Source organism: Cydia strobilella, chromosome 11 (genome assembly GCF_947568885.1).
Source record: "Cydia strobilella chromosome 11, ilCydStro3.1, whole genome shotgun sequence".
NCBI lineage: Eukaryota > Metazoa > Arthropoda > Insecta > Lepidoptera > Tortricidae > Cydia > Cydia strobilella.
Window position 1 is genome coordinate 18698877 of NC_086051.1, and position 21021 is coordinate 18719897.

Below are 21021 nucleotides of genomic sequence, written 5' to 3' on the forward strand. Positions count from 1 at the left end.
CAGTAACCTTCTTGTAGTGAATAGCTATCAATGGAAAACTCTTTACTGACGAAACTTAAAAAATAAATAAAATTTGAAGGCTATGAAGAATCTTTTACACAGGCTCAGCAATTAAATTTATTTATTGAATATCTCAAAAACTGTAAGAGTTAAAATACTAGTTTCTTAGAGAAATTAACTTTATTTAACCTGAAGAATATCCCCTTAAAATTAACGGAAATCAAAAGTAACACGGTGTATTTTCTATGATTTACATAAATAACCTTACCTTAGCGTTAAGTAATAATATAACATAAACAACCAAATACCAGAAAAAACTATTCTTAAAAATAATAATTTTAAGGTGGTTCGATTTTCATACAAAATTCAATCTGCTTTAATTAAGGCACTACACACTATTACTACACAAATATTTGCTCATTTATCTACTTTAGAATATTCGTTTGCGCTAAATTAATAGAAAAACTTTGTTTAATACAGAAATCATACATAAATCAACCAAATTTTTTCATCAATTTTACGTATGTGTGTGTCACAAATGTCGTGTACAAATACGTTGCGTGCGGCGTTGCCACTCTATGACGTTGGCGACGTTGCCTGGCCGACCTGGCAGGATTTGCAGTGTCGTCATGTTTAGTGCATTTTTATTTGACAGTGTTGACACTGACACATAGGGTCATGTTTATTGTGACATCAATTTGTTTGTATAAATTGAAAATGATATCAACGCAAAGAGTATAATAATATATGTAGCAACGTCTAAATCAAGTTACAAAAATCATCGGTGTTCTAGTCCGCGAAAATCCTGAAAAATTCAGACTCAATTGAAGCGGAATTCATGATGGTGAAGTTTCGTAAGGTAGGTACAGTTTCATTCCTTCATTGTACATTGTAATTTTCTCGTGCCGATCTTTTTAGAAAATAATTCTCACTTCTTCCGTAATGGTAGATATAATCAGTGAACAATACCTATATAATGTAATTATTACTGTTTTGGTTGCCGAATAGTCAATGTGTCACTAACTCTAGGTTTTTTTAGGTATTGTGCAAAATGAAGAGGCATTCTTGGAAATAAAATGTTTTCCTTCATTAGCCAGAAAAAATCAGGACATCCTCACTGCAATAAAGTAAAATAAAACATTTCCTGGGGATGAAAATTATGGAATTTTGTCTATGAATGAAAAACACAATTATTACTAGGTAAGTAAATGATAACTTTATTAGAATCCATATTGTTGCTTCATCTTTCTTCCTATAACATTAGAGATTTTGTGCTATCATGATATTATTTTTCTTTCAGGTACAGGGACAACTACGGATAACAAATATGAAAAAATGATATTTCATTTGTTGTGTGAATCCATCTACACCAACAAGACATCCACTGCTGGACATAGGCCTCCCCAGGGATCTCCACAACGACTGGTCTTGCAAGACCGGCCAAAATATCGAGAAATAAATAATATAAATAAACATGATAAATATCCCGTTTTCTATAATAGTTATAATTAGAAGGCCATGCAATGTTGTTACTCACTGTACCTACTTGAATCCAAAAAAAAAATATATAAAAAAAGTTTTAATTTTATTTTACAATTACTACTTTATTATTAGTACATTACGATACAAGTGCGAAAAGTAGGAAATTGGCAACGAGTGGCGATAAATTGAAACACGACCGAAGGAAGTGTTTTAATCGACACGAGTTGCGAATTACCTTTTCGCACGTGTATTGTACAACGTTTTACAGTACATAATTATGGCCCTTTACATTTTCGACATATGCACGTATTGTACTAATTACCGCACTAGGGCGGTAACGTATATGTAGCACCATATGTACTAAAAAGTATTTTACAGTACATATGGTGCAACTTTCTCGCCCTAGTGCGTAAAGAGCACTTTTCATGCATATGTCGAAAGTTTAAAGGGCCATATGTATACACGTATACACGTGCGAATAGGTAATTAGCAACTCGTGTCGATTTAAAACACTCTCTGCGGTCGTGTTTTAATCTGTCGCCACTCGTTTCGAATTTTCTCTTTTCCGCACTTGTATCGTAAATAACTATTTCAAACTGCAAGGGTACGATGATAGATCTCAATTCAATATAATTTTGCAACATTTGGCATTATTAGGTTATAAATTGTATGGAGATGAAATCTATCATCGTACCCTTCCAGTTTGAAAAATACTATAGAGGCTGGGCAGTAAGGGATTGCTTTACTTGTAGAACTATATTTAGCGCTTTAAAAAAAAACTGATACCTGACACTTACAAACCTGGACTTCCTTGGGCTAGTGCTACTAAGAATCGTCAGTATTCTCCATCCTTTCTGAGTTGGAAGAACCCAAAAGGTGAGATTTGTGAAAGTCAGGTTTTCAATATATGTGGCGTTTTCAACCAAACGGGTACCTACTTATTGTTGTCATATTTCCATAAAGCTTCAAAATGAAATCAACCTAATCGACAACCGACAATGTGGTACCTTTTAGTTCAAAACGTCACATATTTTTATAAAACGTTATAAACGAATTTATTAATAATACTGAATATCTGGGAGAAAAAGAAAACATAAGTAAAAACTCAAAAATGCTCGTTTTCCCAGAGATAAGACCTAGCTAGATCGAACCCCTTACATCAAATTTCATCGAAATCGTTAGAGCCGTTTCCGATATCACTTTCGGTTATATCGGAATCGGACAAGAATTCGAAGAATAAAAGGTATAAGAAACATAAGATAACACAAAAAGGACAAAAAAAAGTACTCCTGACGTACCAGTCTCGAACCAGAATCCTCTTGCACGTATTTCCACGAACATACCGCAACGCCATTGCAGCATACTTACACTGCATGAAATTGTCTACTACAAGCAATCACGGAAACACTGTTTGCATGTGTGAGTAATAGTAGGAAATAGCATGACAGAAACACTCTGTCGACTTTAAAAGTGTTTTTTACACTAATGAAGTATTCAATGTTTATTATAATAGTTCAATATTTATGTAAAGAGTGCGCTAAACATACTTTTAAGTATACAGATACCAACACTATTCCACAAAAAAATAAAACCTGAAAATTTGCGAAAGTAACGCCATCTAGCGGGGTTTAAGCTTTGGGTAACCTAGTCGAACCACCTTAAGTCCTTATATCATTATTTTTATACTGTATGAAATTTCATAGTATAAAAATGTATAATAGGTTGATTGGAATGAAATTAATAAATACAATTATTAAGTGTTTTTGGGAATAGGTATAATCGCCATCAGATATATTCGGATCGGCCGAGGTGCTCCAAAAATATCTGAACACGCACTCTAGTTCCTTGACAGGCGACCGTAAGCGTGTATAAACATCGGAATATTTTGTGACCACCTCGGTCGCTCCGATATATCTGACGGCGACTGTACCACTTGGTCGACTGTCAATAAAGTTTTACTATGATAGGGTTTGATTACAAAAATCGACCGTATAGGCTACTGAAAAATTTGTCATTTTTAAAAACTGTAATAGGTGTCATATATTAAAGAAAAAGTGACGAAGCCCTCCAATGGTGAAGGCCGGATTCGAACCGGCGTCTTTAGCTCTCTCAAGCGCCTTTCGGGCGCGTCTTTAGTAATTTTTAACTTTAAAATATATAATAAGAAAACATTAATAAAACCTAAGTATTAGGGCCTGTTTCACAATGTCCAAGTAAAGTATTTGATAGCTAATTAACAAATAACTTAACTGCCAGATAAAACTACCTTCAGGTGTAAAGGTATTTATCTACCAGTTAAGCTTATTTGAAGATTTTGAAACGCCAAAGATGACTTTATTCGTCAGATAAGTGGCAAGTAGCTTATTTAGTACTTTACTTGGAGATTGTGAAACAGGCCCTTAGCCATACATTTTCCTAACCAATGCAAAGTCCGAATTTCATCGGTAGATACATTTACTTAACACTTGAAAATCGGCTCATGCACAGTCAAGTGTATAATTATGGGTGTAAACAAGTTGCCCAGAAATATGTCCCATAGTTCTTAATCCGCTGCCATAAGAGCTATGGGACATATTTTTAAGTATGATTTGTGCATATTTTTACAGTTGACTGTATGATGTTTTCATGTATCAAAACGCTAAACTATAGTACGTCAGTGTCTACCGATAGTCCTTGTCCTTACCGTCATCATTACTAGCGTCGATGCTAGCGACCAGCTTCTCGATACCGAGGTTCGTCCAGTCTTGCGTCACGTCGTCCAAGTAGTTGTCGAAGTCGACGAGCGCGCGCTGCACGTCGCTCTGCAGGAGCTGCGAGACCGTCTCCAGGACGTACGGGGTCTCTGGAATCATTCACATATTAATTAATCCTAATCTTATAAATACATGTGACGTTTTCAACCAAAAGGTACCACATTGTTGCTTGTCGCTAAGGTTGATTGCTAATTGAAGCGATATGGAAATAGCGCCTTACTAACAAGCGACAATAAGTACCCTTTTGGTTGAGAATGGCACATATTATTTAACATATAAAATAAAAACACAATTATACATTATTATTTTTAAATATACATATGTATATATTACCTATATAACAGTTTCGTTATTTAGATAATGACTAGCAAAGCGCATAAACGGTAAAAGGAAACCTAGACAGTTGAAACATGTGTTAAATTGTTGTTGCATTTATGGTCTTTACAATGAAAGATGAATCAGTAAATAGCCCTAAAATATAGGAGGATATAACCAAACGGAGCTGTCTAATTTTCTGTACAAAAAAGTGTAAATTTTTGCGGGGGAGGGGAACGTCAAATGTATACGTAACGTAAAAATAGCCATGTCAGATAAACGTCAGTCCATACATTGTGTATGACCATTGGCAGACTATTTTCGACAGAGGGGAATGCCTGTTAATGGCTACCCCGTTTGGTTATATCCTCCTAGCCCTAAAATGCCTTAGTTCGCTTTTCTATTTTGTACTACCTACTACTAAATTAAATGCAGCTGCATATATCACAGAACAGATAGTCATACATACAGAATTCTCTCTAGATGTCACAGACCATAGGCTGTGCCATAGGTTGAAACCAAAGGGACATACTCTGATAGAGCAAGTTGCAATCTAAAAAAAAATATGAAAAATGTTTATACTTACGGAACAGCACTTTGGTGGCATCCTTGAGTTTCCACTTTCCCTCCACATACTTGTGAAGCTTAATAGCTGGTGTGTCCAGGTGCTGAACCATTTTCCTGTTGTCTACCTGAAAAGGTTTAATTTAAAGCTGTGTCACAGAATAAGTAATAGTATTATCATACAGAACGGCCACGCACCGTCCCGCCCCGACTCGAATGCCCTCACCCCGCGACAGCACATTGACGGCCGTTTGCCGGCCGCTCAGTACTGTTTTTAAGCAACTTACTCACACTATGACGCATGCCGCGTGTACAGACGTGCCGTTCACACATAGAAACGCGAGTGATTTTTGATGTATAGCGTGTCCGCCCTGTGGCTGTGTCCCATCAAAAAAATACAATTCAATATATTCTCTATTCAAATAGGCCTAGCAACAAGCACTTAAATTACATGTCAAACTAGGAGCCAAACTTAATACAAATATGCATAGTTCTTTACTTCACTGACAAAATGGAGACCTATGGCAAGTTCTACAGGTAATCAAATAAGTAGATAACTAAGGATAAATAAAACAGCATATTGCCATAATAGTAGACCCCAGATGCGTTGGGATGACGACATTAAAAGGACGAAGGAATTGCGGGGAAGAAGTGGCTCCAGGTCGCACAGAACGAGTGACGCATGGCGCACAATGAAGGAGGGCTACACCTGAAGGGTTGAAAAGGGCTAAAGAGAGAGAATAACTTGTTACCTTTATGATATTAAAAAAAAAGTCTTCAAAGTGAAAGGAAGGTCAGTTTTTCATAAGCCAGATACTAAATAAACTGGTCCTGCTTTTGAATTAAAATAACAAATTGGTCAGACAAGTTGGGGCAAAACACCATTTAGCTTGGATTAAGTAGGAGTAAAAGCCATTTATGAAAAAACAAAGGCATCCGAAATTATGGTAAATCACTTTGCAATAACTCAAAATCATAGTGGGATATATATTCCCTCTGCCTTATAAAGGTTTAATTGGCTATCAAATGTGCCATTTTCAACCAAAAGGGTACTTATTGTCGCTCGTCAGTAAGGCGCTATTTCCATATAGGTTCAATTGGAAATCAACCTTACAGAGTGACAATGTGGTACCTTTTGGTTGGAAACGTCGCAAATGATTAAAGTAATACTGTAAATATTAGGCCCCTGGGGCATACTTTAAGCAGTCAACAGACATGAAGCAACATACCACTACAAACACAGCAGATGGGAAGTGCTCTACTATCTTTTCAGCAATCTTCTGTCCCGGGCACTTGTCCACCGAGTTGTCGTGGAAGTTTTCACATGCCGCATAATAGCCAGCGATGATGCGGTTATTGGCCTGTGCCACTGTTTCTATCTGAAATTTAAAAAAAACTAATACATTCGTTTTTTTAGCATTATCTTTTTTATAATTATAAATCATATACAATCTTTTACATTGTTTTGCTTTCATAAGTAATATAAACTAATTTTCTAAAAGCGTTTTTCAATATTTTTCAATAAAAAGACATGTCAAGATTGTTTACCTTTTTTCTAATGCTAAAAAACACACTAATTAGCTTGTTGTGTTTTTCTTTATTAATTGCTTTAACCACAACAACAACATCTACTTTACACAAGTTTTTAAATGGGCAAGAAATGTGAACAAAGAATAGTTAAATAAATAAGTTACTACTGCTTCAATAAATCAATAATAACCTAGAAATTATAGTGACAAGCTCAATTGATGACCCTTCATGACAGGAAATGTGACCCCCTAACTATATGAGGCTCCCATGATCATATAGCACTAGTAATGACATATGTATCAATCTGATGTTCCTCGCAGTAAAAAAAACATAAATCAAACCTAAAAGTAAACCATGATATTACAGAGAATGTTAAATCGTCAAAATACCTGTGTGAGGGCAATTTCTGCCATAGGCGACAAATAATGGCTATGATGAAACAGGGGCACGGTGTCCACAATATCCAGGTCCTGGTTTTTGGCCCCATCTCGAATTTTTGTCGCGTCTGCCAGAAGCACCCCGTTTACTGCACAATGCGGGTATTTCGCTGCATGTAGTATGATCTTAGCGTAAGCTGTGGTTTCTAATGACACTTCGCCCATCTTTGAGAATAAAATAATATATATTTATGTGATTAAATATTATATTTATCGTATTTTTATTAAGATATCCGATCCGGATTTTTTAATGAACTATGCCACAGACTATAAAACCGAAGACGTCAAACTATACTGTCATGTCATGTCATATCAGCAGGTGATATTAGAATTTTAAGCACTTTTACATTGAACTTAAATAGCACGAATGTTGCAAGCAATTGCCAGTTTCCCCGCTTTGTGGTAAATAAATAGAGATCGGCGAGAGCAAGGCTGCTCGGCTTCGCTGGCTCGGCCATATGGAGAGGATCGTGCGGCCAAGAGAGCTTATTTAGGGCGACCAACTGGGAGTCGTCCAGTCGGAAGGCCTAGGTACCGATGGATCGATGAGGTCCAGAAAGACCTGTGTGACATCCGAGCGGCTGAATGGCGTCGGATCACTCGGATCGCACAGGACAGGAACGAATGGCGAAATCTAGTGTCGGAGGTCAAGATCCATTTCGGGTCGCTGTGCCAGCGAAGTAAATAAGTATTACTATTAATAACATTATTTTATAAAATTTAAATAATTTAATAAAAAAGTGCGATAACACTTTTTTTTAATTTGCAGTTTTATTATATTTTCTCATTTGCAATTTTTGGGGAGTTTTGCTTTTTATAACCTGACAACTTTCGCTCAGCTGATTGACTTGACAGTGACAACTCAACCAAAATCGACTTGTTTTCATCCATCACTTTTCATTAGCAAAAACAGACACTATTATTTATGTTTTACATCTGCTAAATAATTAAGCGATTGCACTATCCATAATGGATCAATACGACACATCGCAACTCACAGAATTTCCGCGCTTCGAGCCTGAATCGTCCCAGAGCGGGGTATCAACGTTCTTTAACAAATTGTGGAAGTTTCCGATGTTCTCGCCCAGCGAATCGGGCGAGAACAGTCAGAACAAAGCCGTGGGAGACGGTAAAGAGGTGTCTCCGCAGAACGAGGATGTGAACAAGCAGGAATACGATGATAAACCGGAACAGGCGAGCTACGCGGTCGAGTTTGAAGGACGAAGTTTGCACAATGTTTTGAGCAGAATTAGCAGTCTTGTTGCGTTGGGGTCAAGTGTAAGTACTCATTATTGAATCTACTTCAAACTGGACAAGTTAATACTTGGCTTTGCATAATACTTTTATTCCCTTGCCTTGACAATGTTGCAAATGAAATGAATGAATATTCAAGTCAGTGAAACGGAACATTCGTAAAGGCGCGCGATTATTTGATAACAGCGAATCATGTAAAATGAAAGAGATAGCAATTACAGTTTCAAATTACTTATTTCCTTACATCATGCCTAATGAATTACGCCCATTGTTTAATGTTCAAAAAGTTACAGACTTAGAAACTAATTGGAAATCTTTATACTTACTAAAATTTGATAAGTAAACATATAAGTTCAGTATACAGCAACATAAACAGGATGCACAGGGTATGTTTTATGTTCTATTCAATTTATAACAAGCTTATTGTGGCATTGAGATAAAAAATGAGTATTGACTTTGATCTGTAACAATTGTTTTGCTGGCGTGAATTATGTGTTAATCTGATTTAATTAAATAATTTTTTGAGCTTTTTTAGTGTTCTGTAAACAACTTTTTCAAGGAGCAAATCGGTTAAATGCGTTTTTTTCAGAGACCATTTGACGAAGACACCAAAATTTTTTAAACTGTTATAGGTTTACTTCCACTAACCCTGTAAATAAACCAAAACTGCTTATTTCTATTAATTGCAGAGTGGCACAAAGTACTCGGACACGGAGCTAGCGCGGTACTGGATGCCAGACGACATATCTCGTGAATGCTATGAGTGTGCGGCGCGGTTCGGAACCCTGCGGCGGCGGCATCATTGTCGCGTGTGCGGACAGGTGTTCTGTGGGCGCTGCTGCTCTCAACGAGTGCCAGGTACATCATATTGTTGGACACCAGGCCTTCAACATCTCCACCAACTCCCAATGATGTCTCGTAGAGACGCGAAAAACTAGCTTTGTAATTTTTATTTGCATACTTATATTCATTTTCGCGGTGGGAGGAGGCGAATCAGAACATTAATTACATGCCATAAATACGCAAGTTAGCACAGGTTAGCACGTTATTTTATCACGGATCGGCAAGACAATGATATAGCAAAGGTTTTTTACAAAATACTTAACCTTGTAACTTACAATTACAAGTTTGAAATAAACTTTATTTAATTAATTACGTACAGGTCAGATATTTGGATGCGCGGGCGGGCTTCGTGTATGCAACTACTGTTGCAATGTCGTGCTGAGCTACCTTCGCGAAAACGAGGCGGGCGAGACTTCGCCCGACCTCCGTTCGCTGCAGGAGAGCTTGCAGGTATAGTTCGGTATCAGTGTATTTATTGCATTCATAGGTTTCATCTAAAAGCTAGTTGTAAATATCGGAAGGCGAGAAAACCCATAACAAGGTGGTCCAAGGATATTAGACACAGCCGGAGAAAATTGGCTAATCAAGGCAAAAGACCGAGAAAGGTGGAAAGATATGGAGGAGGCCTATACCCAACAGGGGTCCTCTTAATATAGTAAAATGAAAAACAATAATATTAGAAAACTTTTACTATGTAAAACTATTTAAGCAAAAATAAAGGCTTAAATAAATAAATAAATAAAATATCAATCAATTCAATCAATCAATCAATCAATTGCTGCTCACGTCTGTTCAGCCAGATTCGGATGCATTTTTAGCAGTGAAGATATTAAATGTTATTATATTACAGGCCAAGTTCCCAGATAACAAGGCGAACGCGAAAACGCGGGACAACTACATGTTCGCCCGCGAGGAGGAGCGAGGAGGCGCCCGGGAGCCCCTCGCGGAGTTACTGCCCGCGCTCCGCTCCGCCCTGCCGCTCCTGCAGCACAGGTATACACACACAAGTATACACAGGGGAACGCGGGACAACTACATGTTCGCCCGCGAGGAGGAGCGAGGAGGCGCCCGGGAGCCCCTCGCGGAGTTACTGCCCGCGCTCCGCTCCGCCCTGCCGCTCCTGCAGCACAGGTATACACACACAAGTATACACAGGGGAACGCGGGACAACTACATGTTCGCCCGCGAGGAGGAGCGAGGAGGCGCCCGGGAGCCCCTCGCGGAGTTACTGCCCGCGCTCCGCTCCGCCCTGCCGCTCCTGCAGCACAGGTATACACACACAAGTATACACAGGGGAACGCGGGACAACTACATGTTCGCCCGCGAGGAGGAGCGAGGAGGCGCCCGGGAGCCCCTCGCGGAGTTACTGCCCGCGCTCCGCTCCGCCCTGCCGCTCCTGCAGCACAGGTATACACACACAAGTATACACAGGGGAACGCGGGACAACTACATGTTCGCCCGCGAGGAGGAGCGAGGAGGCGCCCGGGAGCCCCTCGCGGAGTTACTGCCCGCGCTCCGCTCCGCCCTGCCGCTCCTGCAGCACAGGTATACACACACAAGTATACACAGGGGAACGCGGGACAACTACATGTTCGCCCGCGAGGAGGAGCGAGGAGGCGCCCGGGAGCCCCTCGCGGAGTTACTGCCCGCGCTCCGCTCCGCCCTGCCGCTCCTGCAGCACAGGTATACACACACAAGTATACACAGGGGAACGCGGGACAACTACATGTTCGCCCGCGAGGAGGAGCGAGGAGGCGCCCGGGAGCCCCTCGCGGAGTTACTGCCCGCGCTCCGCTCCGCCCTGCCGCTCCTGCAGCACAGGTATACACACACAAGTATACACAGGGGAACGCGGGACAACTACATGTTCGCCCGCGAGGAGGAGCGAGGAGGCGCCCGGGAGCCCCTCGCGGAGTTACTGCCCGCGCTCCGCTCCGCCCTGCCGCTCCTGCAGCACAGGTATACACACACAAGTATACACAGGGGAACGCGGGACAACTACATGTTCGCCCGCGAGGAGGAGCGAGGAGGCGCCCGGGAGCCCCTCGCGGAGTTACTGCCCGCGCTCCGCTCCGCCCTGCCGCTCCTGCAGCACAGGTATACACACACAAGTATACACAGGGGAACGCGGGACAACTACATGTTCGCCCGCGAGGAGGAGCGAGGAGGCGCCCGGGAGCCCCTCGCGGAGTTACTGCCCGCGCTCCGCTCCGCCCTGCCGCTCCTGCAGCACAGGTATACACACACAAGTATACACAGGGGAACGCGGGACAACTACATGTTCGCCCGCGAGGAGGAGCGAGGAGGCGCCCGGGAGCCCCTCGCGGAGTTACTGCCCGCGCTCCGCTCCGCCCTGCCGCTCCTGCAGCACAGGTATACACACACAAGTATACACAGGGGAACGCGGGACAACTACATGTTCGCCCGCGAGGAGGAGCGAGGAGGCGCCCGGGAGCCCCTCGCGGAGTTACTGCCCGCGCTCCGCTCCGCCCTGCCGCTCCTGCAGCACAGGTATACACACACAAGTATACACAGGGGAACGCGGGACAACTACATGTTCGCCCGCGAGGAGGAGCGAGGAGGCGCCCGGGAGCCCCTCGCGGAGTTACTGCCCGCGCTCCGCTCCGCCCTGCCGCTCCTGCAGCACAGGTATACACACACAAGTATACACAGGGGAACGCGGGACAACTACATGTTCGCCCGCGAGGAGGAGCGAGGAGGCGCCCGGGAGCCCCTCGCGGAGTTACTGCCCGCGCTCCGCTCCGCCCTGCCGCTCCTGCAGCACAGGTATACACACACAAGTATACACAGGGGAACGCGGGACAACTACATGTTCGCCCGCGAGGAGGAGCGAGGAGGCGCCCGGGAGCCCCTCGCGGAGTTACTGCCCGCGCTCCGCTCCGCCCTGCCGCTCCTGCAGCACAGGTATACACACACAAGTATACACAGGGGAACGCGGGACAACTACATGTTCGCCCGCGAGGAGGAGCGAGGAGGCGCCCGGGAGCCCCTCGCGGAGTTACTGCCCGCGCTCCGCTCCGCCCTGCCGCTCCTGCAGCACAGGTATACACACACAAGTATACACAGGGGAACGCGGGACAACTACATGTTCGCCCGCGAGGAGGAGCGAGGAGGCGCCCGGGAGCCCCTCGCGGAGTTACTGCCAGCGCTCCGCTCCGCCCTGCCGCTCCTGCAGCACAGGTATACACACACAAGTATACACAGGGGAACGCGGGACAACTACATGTTCGCCCGCGAGGAGGAGCGAGGAGGCGCCCGGGAGCCCCTCGCGGAGTTACTGCCCGCGCTCCGCTCCGCCCTGCCGCTCCTGCAGCACAGGTATACACACACAAGTATACACAGGGGAACGCGGGACAACTACATGTTCGCCCGCGAGGAGGAGCGAGGAGGCGCCCGGGAGCCCCTCGCGGAGTTACTGCCCGCGCTCCCTTCCGCCCTGCCGCTCCTGCAGCACAGGTATACACACACAAGTATACACAGGGGAACGCGGGACAACTACATGTTCGCCCGCGAGGAGGAGCGAGGAGGCGCCCGGGAGCCCCTCGCGGAGTTACTGCCCGCGCTCCGCTCCGCCCTGCCGCTCCTGCAGCACAGGTATACACACACAAGTATACACAGGGGAACGCGGGACAACTACATGTTCGCCCGCGAGGAGGAGCGAGGAGGCGCCCGGGAGCCCCTCGCGGAGTTACTGCCCGCGCTCCGCTCCGCCCTGCCGCTCCTGCAGCACAGGTATACACACACAAGTATACACAGGGGAACGCGGGACAACTACATGTTCGCCCGCGAGGAGGAGCGAGGAGGCGCCCGGGAGCCCCTCGCGGAGTTACTGCCCGCGCTCCGCTCCGCCTTGCCGCTCCTGCAGCACAGTTACACAGGGGAACCCACACAGGTACACAGGGGAACCCACACAGGTACACACAGGGGGAAACATGACACTTGCAGAGAGGAGGCACCTCGCAGGCCTCCACGCCTGCAATGTACAGTACAGTAGGTACCTATAGTCACTGACATCTGCAATAATAATCACAACAATGAAACGCGACACAAGCGAAAATATTTGAAGCATATTCGTGCATCTGCTGCATCCCAAATTTGACCTGTCACTTAAGTTCATAGGGCAATTTAAAAAGAAGGAAGCAAGTGAAGCATACCTGAGGAAGTATGAGTTAATGTTGTTGCACCTATATTCAATTTTTTAAACTATTCCGCCTTTTCTACTAAGTACTAACTAACTGATTTGCTTCCTTAGAAAGTTAGTTAAAGTTAGGTAAAGAAAGTAAGTAAAATTATAGCAAAAGGTAAAAACAAAACGGCGTACGGCAACGGTTATTTTTTATTTATTTAAGTAAAAAGTTAAGGTTATTGGGGGTTTCAGGTCTTTGAAGCAGATTTCGGAAGTAATGTCGTGAGTTCTCGTGTTGCTGTCGTAATGTGTTAGTTTCTTATTATCATGGTCAGCAATATGAGTTAATTTTCTATTACCGCGATATTTTAAAGTTTAGACGACGAACTAAGTACAAATTGCGTTAATTTTTAAATGCGTATAAATTTTGTTACCGACCAACGGAGCGGCAGCTGACGTTAATTAAGCGTAAATTAAAAAACGCGAATGAAATACCAGTTCACGATGATAACTTGGTCAATCAAAAAAAAAAGTCATTTATTGTCGCTGTTCACTCACTATACTGCACTGCACTTCCTACCTTTTGTAATGAAACACTTCACTTGACAACTTAATACTCATTTATTCCGAAACCAAATTTACTATATACGGGGCTGTGGAAAAATCTTAACAGCGCGAAGCAGCCGATAGAACAGCGACATCTATTGTGAAATTAGGCAACTCTAAAAACTAAACATTACTACATTCAACATTATCGGCCCCCAAGGACGACTTGTCCTTCATAAAGAAACATGTAAACAAAAACAACGAGAATAGTAAAGTTAACAACACGTGAAAATCTACATGAATCAATAGTAAAAGCGTTAAATTACACAGTGAAACTCAAATAGAGCTATTCTTCAAAAACTAAAACACATTAAACTTCTTAACAGACTATAGTTAAGAATCCAGAGGTAGAGGGCAAATTTTAGCAATGGGCCTACGAAAAGTACCATTCTTTAATTTTAACGTAACCACTCGTGTTAAACCATCTCTACCGGGATGCTTGTCTATTATACGACCTAACAACCACTTTCCGGGAGGGAGTCTTTCATCCTTGACCAAAACTACTGTTCCAATATCAGGATCAGGATTAGTAACGGTCCATTTATACCGGTTTTGTAATGTTGTTAAATACTCAGAACTCCAACGAGTCCAAAGCGATTGCAACATCCTTTGGAGCAATTGCCAACGATCCAAACGGGATACTGGCACAGTTGTGAGACTTTCTTCCGGAACAGTGATAGGAGCTTCACCTATAAGAAAATGTCTCGGTGTAATTGGAGAAGCATCATCAATCGAGTTACTAATGGGAGTTAACGGTCGAGAATTTACACAAGACTCCACTTGAGTCAACAGTGTAGAATACTCTTCGAACGTAAGAAGAGTCTGCCCGATAACACGCTTAAGGTGAGACTTGATCGATTTCACACCAGCTTCCCAAAGTCCACCAAAATGTGGTGAGCCAGGAGGAATAAAGTGCCATGTAGTTTGGTCATTTGCCAAAATCTCAGATATTTCTCCAACTACTTCTGAGTTCCTATTCCTAAACATAGTGTCAAGCTCTTTCGAGGCTCCAATGAAGTTGGTACCACAGTCGCTCCACAGATCACTACAATGACCGCGTCTAGAAGTGAAACGACGAAAAGCGGCAATAAAGGCAGCCGTGGACAAGTCACTCACAAGTTCTAAATGAATGGCCTTGGTCACGGTGCACACAAACAAAGCAATATAGGCTTTACAAGTGCGTTGACATCTACCAGGGTACAATTTTAACTGGACTGGGCCAGCAAAATCCACTCCACTTTTACGGAAGGGCTTATCTGGCGTTACACGACACGCAGGTAACTGACCCATCAATTGGTTGATCGGTGTTGCAGACTGTTTAAAACAAGGGATACATTTATGAATAACTTTCCTAACTAAATTCTTAGCACCGATTATCCAATATTTGCAACGAATTCCATTGAGAGTCAGTTGAGGACCTCCGTGCAAACAATGAATATGAGCATCATTTACAATTAAAACAGCTAAATGACACTTCGAGGCAGCGGCGGCTGGTGATTCTATATTATGGGTGTTCACTATCACAGTAAAAAACTACACATTCAATTAACCGACACAAAATACGGTCATTGAACTCTCTTATAGAATTTCGCTATTACGAATATCTTGACGACCGATAGACGCTAACTGCAGTTCATTTTACAAATGGATTCTAGGTTGTGAATGTTGTTTTAAAATTTTATGGAAATATGTGCTAAATTGTTAACACATCGGTTTCGGTCCAAGCAAACTCACCGCACAGCCGTCGCCCGGCCCGCCCGCGCCCGCTCCAAACAAGACATATGTACTTAGGTAGGTAACACGATAAACTAAAACACCTAGTTACTTTTATCACAGCGACATAACACAACCACGGTGTTTTTGCAAATTGATCTTATTTAATGACATATAAGTTTTTGTTTTTGACGAACATTGTTACGAAAGTTCAAGGTTTTCCTTTTATATTGAACTCGAGTCGATTTTGTAAACTTTTTTCACATTCTCCCGTTAAATTCATTCATTTTAAATACCTCACAACAAACAAATTATGTGCACTTACTGCTTAAACTCTTGGTTAATTATTTATAATAAAAAAATGCCAAAATTCCATTCACGCGCGTACTTTAAAATTGACTACTAACTAAGGTCTGTTTACAAACAAGTGACAATATATGGCGCGCACAATGCGCGCGCATTCGACGAGAGGGCGCAAGGTCAAACGGGCTACGGAGCGCCGCTCCAATTTTACCTCTTTCTTCATAGAAAATCTTCTGTTTCACGTGCGGAACTGTAGCGAAACTTCTCTTTCGCTCTCATTGAATTTCCTATTGATTTTATGTACTAAATCTTTTTCATAGGAGCGCAATCCAAAGCGCTCCGCTTTGCGCGTTACCTATGATTCCTATGAAATTATAGGAGTAGGCCGAGTAGTATAGGCCGTCTATAAACTTATAATGAATAAAGGTAATTATTTAATTGGTATTTTACTTTTGTACGATAGATCTTAAAGAGTAATATATTAATTAGGCACTATAATTTCATTATGATTATTTATGGGAGTGCACTGCACAAGCGCTCCTTAGAGGAAGCCGCGCCTGCTTCGAGGTTAGAACGACAGGTGATTTTGTATCAAAGTGTACATTTGCATTACGTATACGTCCTGTAACTCGAATAATACCATTTTCATCAATAAACGGGGCAAGCGGGGTCAAAACATCAGATTTCGGAAGCCTTTGGCCTTTTCTCAACATTTGTAACTCTTCCTGGAACCAAAATTCCTGAGAGAGTCGAATGCAAACCCTTGTGGCATATCTCAATTCGGTAACTGTAAGATGCTGAGGAAAAGTCTCAGGGACTATCTGATTCAGTTTTGCATCAATGTGTGCTTTACACAGCTTTACAAATCTCAATAGGTACGCTGTAACGCGAATCAATTTTGCCAGAGTAGAGTATCTAGCCAAATATGTAAGTCGATCATCACTCTCATTCGATACACCAGCTTTGAGTGCTACTATCTTATTATCATTTCCTTTCGAATTTTCTTTGGCTTCTAGTTGTGTTGTTGGTACGTCGAGAGAGAGCGAGCGACAACTATCAAAATCATTCGTTTGGTGAAGTACAGTTGGTCCGCGCCACCACAACTCGCAGTCTTTAAACAGATCGGGACGAATGCCACGCGACGCAACGTCTGCAGGGTTTTCTGCCGATTGAATGTGGTGCCACCGGCCACTACTTACATTATTAACAATCTCAGTGACTCTATTAGCTACGTACGTTTTCCAAGTGCTAGGGTTTCTTCGAAGCCACGCTAAGACAGTCATTGAATCTGTCCACGCAAAGACAGATTCCTCAGGCAAACGAAGACTGTGCTGAACATCTTTGAGTAACTTCGAGAGCAGTACCGCGCCACACAGTTCCAATCGTGGGATGGAGACTTGTTTTACAGGTGCCACTTTTGTTTTGGCAATGACTAGTGACACGTGGATTCCGTGGGGCGTGATAACTCGCAAATAAACAACAGCAGCGTAAGCTAAACAAGAGGCATCACTGAACCCGTGAATTTCCACTATTTCCTTGCCGTCAAATTGTGTATGAACCCAACGATCTAAATACAAGGTTGGCATGTGACAGAGCTGGTCCCTGTAGCTTGACCACTCTGTGGCAAGTTCGAGAGGAAGTTCATCAGTCCAACCAATACCACTCAACCAAAGTTTTTGCAAAAACATTTTTGCAGTGATAACCACTGGCCCTAAAAAACCTAAAGGGTCATATGATTTCGCAATATCCGACAGTACTGACGTTTTGGTGAAGCGTTCTGTGGGTTCTGAAATATCTACCTTAAGTTCGAAGACATCATGATGTGAGTTCCATTTGATACCTAAAGCTTTGATGGTATCATCAAGCTTGATCTCGACACTTGGTTGATTTGTTTTTTCTGAGCTAGGAATATTCTTCAAGACGTCAGGACTGTTGGATGCCCATTTGTGCATTTCAAATTTACCATTAGCCATAGCTTGTGTGATACGACTCTGTAACTTAGTAGCTTGTTCCACGTCATTCGCACCTGTCAGTAAGTCATCCATATAAAAGTCATTACTTATGACTTCAACTAAGTCTGGGAATTCCTCTTTTTCATCTTGTGCAAGCTGCTTTAGTGTGCGAATAGCGAGGAAGGGAGCGCATGACATACCATATGTCACAGTTAACAAACGTTTCTCGACGATTTCATCTTGTGGAGATGAGCGCCACAGTATGCGCTGATAGTCAACATCTTCTTTAGCGACGAGTATTTGGCGATACATTTGCTTTACGTCAGCAAGCAGACAAATCTTGTGAGTACGCCAACGAACAATGAGATCTCGTAAGTCTTGCAATAGTGATGGTCCGATGAGTAATTCATCGTTCAGAGATGAGCCATTTGACGGCTGTGCAGTCCCATCAAAGACAACACGCAGCTTTGTTGTGCTGCTGGATTCTCTTATTACAGCGTGGTGAGGGAGATGGTAGACTTTGTGAGTTGGCTTATGTTGTGGGTCTACATCTTCTAAATGATTCAGCTTCTGATATTGATCTATGAAGTCCGCGTAATCTTTCTGAAATTTAGGCTTATTTGCAAATCTTTTCTCCATGTGCATTAGTCTCTGTAGTGCGATATGTCGAGAATCGCCTAAGTTCTTTTCGTGGTCATCTTTAAACGGTAAGTGTACGACGTAACGACCATCTTCTTGTCTGGAGTGAGTTTCTTTATAGTGCTCTTCACATTGTGTCTCAAGATGTGTCATCGGTTTTTCATGAGGCTTGTACTCTTCAGTCTCCCAGAATTTGCGTAGGAGTTGATCTACCTCGATAAGTGCGTGATGTGCTACAATATTGTGAGGTGGCAGATCGCTTCGTGGTTTAGACGCTCCAGAGACAAACCATCCGAGTTTCGAGTTTTGTGCTATAAGCTTGTCATCGTTATATTTGTGAAGTCCGTCTAGCAAATTAAATGCATAGACCTCGGCGCCCAGTAGAACATCAATAGGTCCCGGGGATTGCATGTGAGGGTCCGCTAGTTGTAATTGGGACAGGGCAGGCCATTGTGAGATGTCAAACTCCTTTGAGGGTAACCAACTATTAATCTTCGAGAGTACGTGAGCGTCAACTTGCATTACATAGTGAGTGTCTATCGGTGAGTGAATATCTAAGTTAACGACGTATCGTGGCAGTGTAGCTTGATTTTCAAGGCCTGTGATACTAGCTGGCTGGAATGTTTTCTTCAGTCGTAGCAGTTGCACTGCAGACTCCGTAATGAAGGTGCCTTCTGAGCCTTGGTCAATAAGGGCTCTAAGTTGTACGAGAGAACCACTGCTATCCTTCAAATATATCTGTGCTGTGGCTAATATCACTTGTTTGCCTTTTTGTGAAACCTTCAGACTTGTGAGTTCCTTAATTTGTGTGTCTTCAGATTCTGTGGGTGTCTCCATCGTGACTGTATTCGCAGTTATACTCTGGTAGTGCAAAAGCGTATGGTGTTTGCGATTACAGGTTCTACATGTTGTGACTTGTCTACAGTTCCGTATGGAATGTCCTTTGACAAGGCAATTGAAGCATAAGTTGTTGTTCTTTACAAATTCTTTACGTTGATCTATGTCGAGTTGTGCAAATTCAGTGCAGTGACAGATGTAGTGACTTTTCTTACAATATGTGCATTCCGTATCAACTTCAGCGGTGAAAGATCTCACATTCTTTATTTTAGGTGCAGTAGCTGGTTGTTGAAATGTGGTCTCTTTCTTATCTTTCTTTTATGTCGCTTGTACCATTTCCATCGCTCTGAATCGTCCCTCTAAGTATGATGTGAGCTTGTTATAAGTGGGTAATTCTATAGAAGATCCAAGTGATTGCTCCCGAGCTTTGTGAGTTTCACTATCTAACTTGGATACCACAATATGCACGATAATCGAATCCCAAGTAGTTATGTCAATCTTCAAATTCGTTAGACTACTGAGACACTGGTTTGTAGTATCAAGAAGATCCTTGAGGCCTTTAGAGCATTCGTATGTGAGTTTCTTCTGATTGAGCAGGCGATTCAGTATGGTATTAGCTATCACTCTATCATTGCTGTAGCGGCAGACTAAGGCGTTCCAAGCCTTCCCATAATTGGCAGCTGTGAGTTCGAAATGACGGACGACTTGTTCGGCTTCACCCTTCAAGCTTGACCTCAAATAATGATGCTTGTGTATGTCACTCAGACCTGGCTCATTGTGTACCATAGAGATAAACAAATCCTTAAAGTGCATCCATTCTTGGTAATCACCGGAAAACGAAGGGAGATTTATCGGTGGGAGTTTACTCTTTGTGACAACTTGAGGTTGAGATACATGAGGCACTTGAGGTGAGGCACCTTCTTGAATTGTGACAGATTCCGTCAGTTCCAATAAACTAGTCTTGAACTCCATATAGAAATCTTCGACATCATTATAGAGCGCTTTCAGTTCCTTTTTCTCTTCAACGTTTACTGAAGACTTCAGAATTTCTCGGTGTTCAGTAAGGAATTGATTCCAATACTCTTCTAGCGACTCTATGCGTATTTTCAAGTAACTTGCCGTGTAACGCGTTGACGAAGTTTTCTTATGATTAGTGAGACGTCTTTTAATCTGACTAAAAAGTTCTTCTTGTGATGCTATGTTAGCCATTATTGTTTAAAATTTGCTAAGTGAATGACAGATTTCAAAGTCTATTTTTATTCTAAGTTTATTTGAACACAATTTTTCAAAGTAATTTTTCAACCGAAATTACGCTACGTCCAAGAATCCACAAAATCGACTAAGTCCAAATTTAAGCAAATTATTCTAAGTGTTTTTTCAGCGGTTTTTTTCTAAGTCCTAAATTCACTCGAAATTGCACTATGTCTTTTTTCACGCGAAATATTCTGTTTGTTACCGCGAAAATTAACTAAGTCTTTGACACTTCACATTTATTTCCACTGTCACTGTACTCACGATTATCCTGTTCCGAAGGACCAATGTTCACTCACTATACTGCACTGCACTTCCTACCTTTTGTAATGAAACACTTCACTTGACAACTTAATACTCATTTATTCCGAAACCAAATTTACTATATACGGGGC

The 21021-nt window shown here is 42.4% G+C and overlaps 2 protein-coding genes across 2 annotated transcripts in view; one reads left to right on the forward strand and one right to left on the reverse strand.

Annotated features, from left to right (window-relative positions):
* Positions 1 to 3146: 3146 nt before the first annotated feature.
* LOC134745595 (ER membrane protein complex subunit 8/9 homolog) lies at positions 3147 to 7342 on the reverse strand. Its single transcript, XM_063679668.1, has 4 exons — positions 7034 to 7342; positions 6344 to 6493; positions 5137 to 5242; positions 3147 to 4324 (listed from the first exon to the last, which is right to left on the reverse strand). Exons 1-4 carry the CDS (start codon positions 7244 to 7246, stop codon positions 4143 to 4145), a joined length of 651 nt encoding a protein of 216 aa, XP_063535738.1. The 5' UTR covers positions 7247 to 7342; the 3' UTR covers positions 3147 to 4142.
* A 609-nt stretch (positions 7343 to 7951) lies between these two features.
* LOC134745654 (putative 1-phosphatidylinositol 3-phosphate 5-kinase) overlaps positions 7952 to 21021 on the forward strand; it is a 63991-nt gene continuing 50921 nt past the window's right edge. Inside the window, exons 1-4 of the mRNA XM_063679776.1 lie at positions 7952 to 8359; positions 9025 to 9193; positions 9498 to 9628; positions 10029 to 10171. Of these exons, the coding sequence (XP_063535846.1) occupies positions 8051 to 8359; positions 9025 to 9193; positions 9498 to 9628; positions 10029 to 10171 (752 nt within the window). The 5' untranslated portion in view covers positions 7952 to 8050. The remainder of the gene's footprint in view (positions 8360 to 9024; positions 9194 to 9497; positions 9629 to 10028; positions 10172 to 21021) is intronic.

Coding starts and splice junctions, on each gene's coding strand:
- LOC134745595 (XM_063679668.1), bottom strand. CDS start 7,246: ATGGGCGAAGTGTCATTAGAAACCACAGCTTACGCTAAGATCATACTA. Junction 6,494..7,033: donor CAGAAATTGCCCTCACACAG/GTATTTTGACGA, acceptor TTTAAATTTCAG/ATAGAAACAGTGGCACAGGC. Junction 5,243..6,343: donor CATCTGCTGTGTTTGTAGTG/GTATGTTGCTTC, acceptor AAACCTTTTCAG/GTAGACAACAGGAAAATGGT.